Source organism: Pygoscelis adeliae, unplaced genomic scaffold, assembly GCF_000699105.1.
Source record: "Pygoscelis adeliae isolate BGI_AS28 unplaced genomic scaffold, ASM69910v1 Scaffold227, whole genome shotgun sequence".
NCBI lineage: Eukaryota > Metazoa > Chordata > Aves > Sphenisciformes > Spheniscidae > Pygoscelis > Pygoscelis adeliae.
The window spans coordinates 3,921,845-3,930,352 of record NW_008825100.1 but is presented as its reverse complement, the minus strand read 5'-3'; the positions used below and the strand labels follow the sequence as shown (position 1 = coordinate 3,930,352).

General features: G+C 42.1%; 1 protein-coding gene across 2 annotated transcripts in view; it reads right to left on the bottom strand.

The window, feature by feature from the left end:
- CLASP1 (cytoplasmic linker associated protein 1) overlaps positions 1 to 8,508 on the bottom strand; it is a 186,229-nt gene that overhangs the window by 97,800 nt on the left and 79,921 nt on the right. For both annotated transcript variants that reach the window (XM_009327145.1, XM_009327146.1), the window contains exons 9-10: positions 1,563 to 1,715; positions 539 to 612 (exon numbers count right to left, since the gene is read on the bottom strand). In XM_009327145.1, the coding sequence (XP_009325420.1) occupies positions 539 to 612; positions 1,563 to 1,715 (227 nt within the window). The remainder of the gene's footprint in view (positions 1 to 538; positions 613 to 1,562; positions 1,716 to 8,508) is intronic.

Sequence of the window (8,508 nt, the reverse complement as noted above, 5' to 3'; positions counted from 1 at the left end):
TGCAGCTGCTACTGGCTATATTAGCGAAGACCTACAGAAGATCATGAGTGGATACATGTGCTGTTCAGCTGTCCCAAAAATAAAGCTCTGGTGAAAGAGAGGGGATACGTGACACATCTCAGCTACCCAGCTAAATCTATCAGCAGACATGCACTGCCCAGTTGTTGCACTCACAACAGCAGCAATCCCAGAGACACAGGTCACCGTTACTGCTTTCACTTCACAGATGACACGTAGAGAGGCTTCTGCCGACTTAAGGTTTTGTTCGACCAGACTGCACTGTGCAGCGTGCGCGTCCAGGTCCAGCTCCATGTCCACTCCTATGATACCTCTATCACAACCCTTCCACCCCCATTCCCTCCACTCCTGAGGGTTTCACACAAACTACTGGCAGATACCACCATTTAAAACTTGCCTTCCCCTTAAAGAAGATTTGCCAACATCACAATGAAGCACGATTTGCCAGTGATTAGGACTAGATCTTATATTCATCTTCTGCTTTTAAGTACTGTGTCTTTTCACGTGTAATTCTACTTACCTGAACCGTTGGGACATCTTCAAATGCCTTAATGAAGTCTTCTTCATCCACAGCACCTGCTCCCTCTTTGGCTGCTGACATACAAATGAAAAAGCCTTCTCAATCTTCTTATCAACAAGAGAATCAATTAAGAAACCACCAGCTATCAAGGCACCTAATCAGGAGAAAGTTCACTATCCATGCAGCCTCAAAGTGCTGCAGATTTAATGAAATCAGAGACAGGGAAATTCAGTGCCAGGCACAGACTAGACATTCACAGCATCCTTCCAATTCCTAGGCACAGAGGGCACATTAGGAAAGTCATTACAGTAGTCACTCAACAGTTAGGGGACACAGTCTGAAAGATGAAAGAGAATATTTAGTTTAATTATATGGGAGATTCTATTTTAAAGGATTTAATCCTATCTATAATAGATGAAGGTGCAGATCTGACAGGTGCACAAACAGACAAATGATAAGGAAGTCTCTGGAATACTAATCAGATTAGAGACTGTCTGATATAGGGAACTTTCTCCATTTCTCTAGGTCACATGTAAAATTATAATCACATGTAGAATTATTGCTCACATTCAGAATTACTGCTCAGTTTTCTTTCTGCACCTTCACTACCAGCAATGTCCAAAGGTCTTAGAAGAAAGCCAACGCGTCAGTTTTAGATTGCATGGGCTGAAGTTTAGCATGTAGCTGTAAGCAGCCTGCCTCAGTTCAGCTAGAGTTGCAGCCATAAAGGCAAAAATCTATACACTGCAACATTGACATGATTTACTCATAGCCCTCAGTACACAACCACACAGGTCCAACCTTTCAAAAATGCAAAATGGATTATAGGGATGTGGGGACTGCTTAGAGATTCATCCTACCAAATTTTGGTCATGGCATGCAGACAACGTACACGTAATGGTTTCATAGGGGAAAATCTGTTACTGGATCCTGGGGGCCTGTCTGGAAGCCCTTGCAATAAGCTCAAATATGAACACTATAAATACTTCACATAAAGGTCAATTCATATATGCGATCAGCTTACTTGAAGACTTGGAGCCCAGAGCTGCAGACCCAAGTCTGCGGGTAGTCCCCATCCCAACTCTGCGCGAGTTTGCAGGGGCCTTTGAAGATGTAGAGGAGCTAGCTGAGGAAGGTCTGTTCCCATCCACGGAGTCTTCATCATCAAAAATTTTATCTGCCAAAAAAAGCACACTCAGCTGTAAGTCCAATGAAGCAAAGGGATGTCCTAGGGAACATGCCCATGTGATGGCAAACATGCTGCATGGTCAAGGTCTGCTCTGCCAGCTCTCATCTCGGCAGCATCTTCAGGCTAGAAATCTGGTTATTCATCAATGACCACCAGGCTACCTAACCCAATCCTTTGCTATTGCCGCCGCTATGTTATAAACCCCTTCCAATGAATGCATTCAGATAAAAATAATCAACTTCAAATCTACAGCAGAAAGATGCAAGCCACAGATAATACTTGGGGTATTAAAACTTATTGAACACTCTGTGTACAATCAAAGGGAACTGCAGCCTCTACTTCCAAATGTGAACGTAAATTAACTTAAAATGAATAACAGTCACTTTGATTCTCAGTGAAGGTCACTTCAATTCCAAAGGAGTGCTTATATTGCAGTTTTACACAGATTAGCTAATCCACTCTAAAAAACGGCCTTAGGTTGAAAGGTGACAAAGTGTTTGGACAGCTGATATAGATGGCACACATTATTTATTGAGGCCGGAAAAGCCACCTCAGTCCCCATCAATTAGCTTTTCCACACTAACACTTCATTCAAGATTTGAGACCTGCTTCACATCCATCCCTCTCCAACAGTCCAAGGTACACACCCACTCTCCACCATTTCAGGAACATTTCCTTTGTGAAATTTCACTTGGCAAAAACTCAGGCAGGTGCTTTAATCCATCCCTATTCAGGAAAGCACCTGGGAATATCTAGTAACAAATACAGGCTCCTAGTTAGACACTAATGAGTGAAATTCAATACAGGTTGAGCTTTCTGAAAGTAAGAAAATAAATTGATAACAGTAAAGACGTATTCTAGGGGAGATAAAACAACTGAAAGAAAAGCCTGTACTGTCCTCAGCCCAACAGCCTTAAGGAGTTTTCCCTGCCCAAAATGGTATTGGCTTATTAGCAGCTGGGCACAGGAGTACTGTCACAAATCATCTAAAAACCTAAACCCCACATTTCCGATATGCACCCGTGCACACGATGCCATACTCCAATCACAGCACAACACTGAAGTGACAGGTAGACAGCAGCATCCAACAAGTTAAGAAAGGTGGCCAAGGACATCTCCCCGCTTAATTTTGATGTTCAAGAAGTCTTGGAATATGGGAAAGGGCTAGGAAAAAAAAGCAACATCTAAAGAAAAGGGGTAATATAATAACAGGTACTCGGACTGGTGTTCAGGCAAAAGTGAACAAGACATAAGTGAACATATGAACTTTAACATCAAGAAATTTAAGGTCACACAGCTAAGGAGAAGAACATAAGGCATAGTTAGGACTCTCTCTAACACAGTGCCCTAAGGCGACCATGGAGACTGTGCTACCTCCCTATTGACACTGGTCATGTTCTGACATACATAATTCAAAAATAATTTGAAAAGAGCTCGGGGAAGGACCATGAGAATGATTAAAGGATTGGAAAATATGTTTTTAATTAAATTAAATGAAAATTCACTGTAGGGGACTGTTTAGCCTGGCCAGATTCTTAACAAGTTGCTTGATTATATTCTGTGTTAACACAGCAACTCCAGATTTATTAACGTAGTTTTCCAGTGTGATTTATTAATATTGTTTCTCACCTAATAGAAAAATATACAACAAGGCCACGGGCTGGAGGTTAAAAACAAATTAAATTCTGAATTGCCTTTTTTCCCCTCCCTCCCCTGCCCACCCCCAAGCTTTTTTTGCAATAATCACAGGACTGACTCCCTACAAGGTTAGGAGATGTGTCACCCAGCAAATTCTGCCACAGGCAGTTCTTAAAAAGCAAGATTGATTTTTTTTTCCCGAAAGATACAGTCTAGTTCAAACAGGAATTATTTCAAAAAACATTATTTGGTGAGAGTTGCACAGAAGATCATGGCAGTTCAAAATAGACTTTAAAACATGTAATCTCTGAAGCCTCTATGAAGGGGTTTAAGTAATACAGAAAGACTTGCACAGACCTTGAATACAAAAACTTCTGAGCATGATTTGCCCCAACTGCATTTATTTCAAAAGCTCATCTATAGATACTAAGCAAATTATTATTTGTCATATATATATTACCAGCCAAGAGAAAGTCAGTCATACTCAAAACAAAAGATACTTTACTACTTCAAAATCACTTTCATCTGGTAATAAAATTCTCCATCAGCTGCATTTTAGGCTATCTAGATACAGCCTTAGTTAACTCACTGCATTTTTAAAGCCTCACCCCTCTGAAAGAAGAGGGTGTGGTTTGCTATTTCATATAATAAATAAAAATTCAGAAAAACAGATATTAAAAGGATCACACTCCTGTAGCATTTTAGCAACTAAATAAACTATCATTTTCATTTAAAACAGGCTTTTCTAAGCATTAGCTAAAAAAACAACACTCCAAAAAAACAACCAGCCAGCCCACAGTTTTGGGGATGTTTGGATTACAGTCACATCTTCCTGTTCATTAAGTCTACAAACTAAGGATTACATGTTCATCAAATCAGAATATCCCTTCAATAACCCAACAGCATTTTCTCATCTGAGTAGTGCAGAATGACAGCGCCACATTCAGAACTGCACATCAAGTCTTCCAGCAGCACGTGTGCAGGACAGAAAGAGAAACAAAGAACAGAAAGAAACCTGAACATGGAAGTACAGAAAATAAGAGAGAAACAAGCAACTATACATTATCATCAAAAAGCCTTTTTTTTCCCCCCATTTATTGGCTCCTGTTCACAATAATCATTTGAACTCGGATCGTATTTTTTGCAGCCTATCTGCAAATCACGAGGTGGTAAATTCAGCATGGGTGTAACTCTCATGACTCCAGCAGAGATGCACCGAAGCGGAATTGGTGCCATGTTCTAACATTAAATAACCACTGATGTTCTCCCATCCCAAGACCACCCCCCCCCTCCCCGTGCTCATTTATAAGGGCCACATAGCACTCTCTATCAGAGACATGCCCTTACAAAAGAGGCCTTTGTCTCCTCACCACTCTGCTGTCTTAGAGAAACAGAGAACACAATTTGCTTTACATTTTTCAATTCCTTTACATTATTTAAGAAGAAAAAAAATGCTTACAAGTACATATCCTTCTGCAAATAAGCTTCCTCAACATTCCTTCATATTTTCCATAGCGTGCCCAGATGTAACAGTGCTTCACAGAGCGCCACGGCTTTCAGTCCAGAACATAATCAATCATTGCGCTTCGTATTCATTAAGCATGCTGTCTTCACACATGGAGTTAAACAGCTATGGCTTCAGTCCCCTCTACAACTGCGGCTCTGCGGGATTCTCATCAACACCCATTTCCGCACAGGAAACTTCGGTTCACTTCTAGGAAGGAAATTTCCTGCTAGTGAGGGGAACCCGGGACAAATAATCCAGGATGAAGACGAGCTGAGTCTGCCTGGCTGGGCTGGCTTGCACTAGGAACCAGCCTGACTTTATCCCCTGGGAAGCGCTAACAGGAGCATCTCAACAGCTGTCATCATTTGTCCATGACGAATAAATTTAGTCATTATTCATTTTAAAACGTAACCCCTTCAGGCCTGGGCAAGGTGTAAAATGGGGAGAAGCAACTGTGCTAGCTGTTCAGGAACCACAGTAAACAAGGGCCAGCGTTTCCCCTGCCTGAAATGCCTGCCTGGGACCTTTTAAAGCAAAGTAACTGAGTTTCAAATTTCCCTTCCAATGAAAGGAGATGCCTTCTGGCTTTTAAAAAACTTTAAAATGTCAGATTCAAATCTTGTAGTTATTTATCTGTAAGCTTTAGAGAAGAGAGCTACTCTGCAGTGACTACAAAGTGAGAAAAGCAGCTTACGATCATGTTTGCTCCTAACGAAGATGCCCCGCTACGGTCTTTAGGCCTGACTCTGCAAACCCGCTCTGGCCCCGCTGTGCCCATTTATCATGTCCCATGTCCAAGCACCAGTGCTGCTGAAGTGGGCGAGCAACTTGCAAGAATTTCCTTTTACAGGACACCACCTTCCCCCCTTCAATTGTACATTTAAATTTAAGCAGTTAAATCTCTAGTTTGACATCTAAATAGACTGAAGCACCACGGCCAGAAGGTGGAATCTATAGATGCTCTGCCTGCTCCAGAGGTACTCCTTTTTGCCAGACACAACCCAACGTGCATTGGCCAATGTTTTTCAGACAGACACCCTTTGGACACCTCAGACTGTGCTCTCCCCCAGGGCCAGCATCTGGCACCCCCATCTCCAGCTGTAACTCCCACAGGACACGAGGTGTCACTCACTCCTCTCTGGGTGAGCTGGTGGGTATACCACCAGCCTCCAAATGTGACAGCTTCAGCTGAGGTTAAATGCCTCTTCCCATTAGCACACACCAACCCACATATGGCCTAGCTGCAAGCCTGCTCAGCTCCAACATTTACAGGTATTGTATAGGTTTCTCCGGGAAAACAAGTTTATGCACCCGCTAAAGATAGAGACACATATGTGCTCCTCAGCAGGACTAAGCGTTTAAAAACGAAGGAGTCACAGTCCTGAGCAGCAGTACACAGGCACAGTACGTCATCACGGTTTCTCACTCGGCCACCTCACACAGTTTCCCAGCTGTTCTCTCCTCCTGACCCCAGCCATTGCCCCTCCTTCCCCACCCTCCACACCAGGCACAGTGTTCTGAGCTTTTAAAACGCCACCCGCTTGGACTCAGAGACCCTGGTCAGCCCGCCCAGTGCCACCCGCCGCCCCTCTCCCCTTGGGTCCAGTTCTCCCAGGTTGACCCAGCCACCAGCTCCAGTCCCAGCCCACCCCTGCTGCCGCCTTCCAGCACAATTCAATGAATCACCTCATCATCCTTCACAACTGGCTTTCAAGTGAATTCCCAAAAACCTGACCTCAGCGGGGATCCCTCCAAGGGCTCACCAGGACTGAGCCAGCCAAAGCAATGTTCATGTCTGCAAGGATACGCATAGCACCATTACCTTGGCTTCTTTCTCTCATCTCACATACAATGTCCTATTTAAACTAGAATATGTATCATTGTGGGTGGGAGTTTGTCTTCTGAATAAGGTTTCTACAGCGTAAATCTAAACAATATGACCATAATAAATACAATAAGCAATATGGCTGCCATCAGCCACAGGTAAGGTGGTACTTAGAGACCCAAGCCAAGAACGTCATGCCAGGTAAGTGGGCAAATGCTTTGTATTTTAATAATCCTTCCAACACCCACGTGCTTTTCTTTAATCCAAAATGTTTCAGTTTTCCTTCCTTAGCTAGGAAAGGTGACACTCATCATCTTGGCTGCTGCCTCATTCTGTCCAATTACGAGCTAATGAAGCTGCTCATAACCTAACAGATCTTCAACTACTATCACAAAGGGAAAGCAGATTCCTGAAAGAAGTAACACTTGGAATTGTTTTCTGCTCCAAATACATCATATTTACACAGGCAGTTGTTCTGATACACATCCTGCTCAGTCCCAAGCACACGACCATGGTAATGTCAGAGTACTGATGTCTGCCATCCCTCTGTAAGCAGAAAAACAATTGGGCAGTAGTAGCAATAATAAACAAAGCATATTTCTGTTAGTGAGGAATCCTACATTTATTAAATCAATTCCAGTATGATAAAGTTAACTGAGTAAATTGATGACACCCTGACCTGACCACATCCAACACCAGACAGTCTGCATATGGAAAGCAAATACCAACTTCTACCCGAGAGAATAAGCAATAGCCCTAGCAACATTCAAAATCTGCTCTCAAGGACTGGCCTGGTAAGTCAGACAAAAATCTTCCTGGAGAAGACTAATCTGAAATCATGCTACTCATGACTGATTCAAGTTACTTTTCCAAGGGATATTATAATTTTCAATCCTGGAATTTTCAATCAGATGGCTCCAATTGAAATTGTATCCATGATGGCTGGGGGGAAGCTTGAAAACAAGAGCCTTAAAGACTTGAAAACAAGAGACAAATAAAAAGGATTCAATATTTATGAGCCTGTTTGCTTCAAAACATGATTTTTAAAACCATAAGGTTGACAATATTAATGTCATTATGTTAACAAGCCACAGCATGCACTCTCTAATAATTGTGTTAATGCTCATACGCTAAGAACACAGCAAAGTGCTTTTCAGAAACTTCTGTTCATTAAACTAACACACCTGGAAATGGGAATTTTTAAGAGTTAGTGAAACTGTCATTCAGGCAGTTTTCAGCAATATGAAAGTTTCCATTAGCTTTAAAAGGTTTAGAAAAGAGGCGGTACAAAGGTTTCACTTTCCTACAAGCTTTGTAAAATTAAGTAGCAATAGGAGACAACAAAATAGCTATGATACTGAGTAAAGGAGCAACAGCTCAAACAGCCAAAAGAATTCACAAAAGCACCAAAAGCTGAGATAAATTCATAAAAATAGCCAGGATTTATTAGTTTCACTAATTAGCTTAGTACAGTTCATACAGACACCTAAACAAGAATCACAAACCCATGGGCTAGGAGCTGCACAGACACAGCCTTTGCAACATACAGATAAAAGAAAATAATAATAGAGAGACAAACATGCACACAAGGCAAAAAAGTGAGAAGAGAAAAAGATAAGCATCTGTTTTCCTCAAAGTCACCCTTGGAAATACAATATTCCCACAGTGCCCTTTCCAGCCAGCCACACAGCTTTCCCGCAGACCTCAAAAGCATCAGGAAATCCACAACACATACCTTGGAAAAAACCACACCCACCCCAAAAGCCCACATGTTTACATACAGTTTCAATTTAAAGACCAAAACCAGCCTT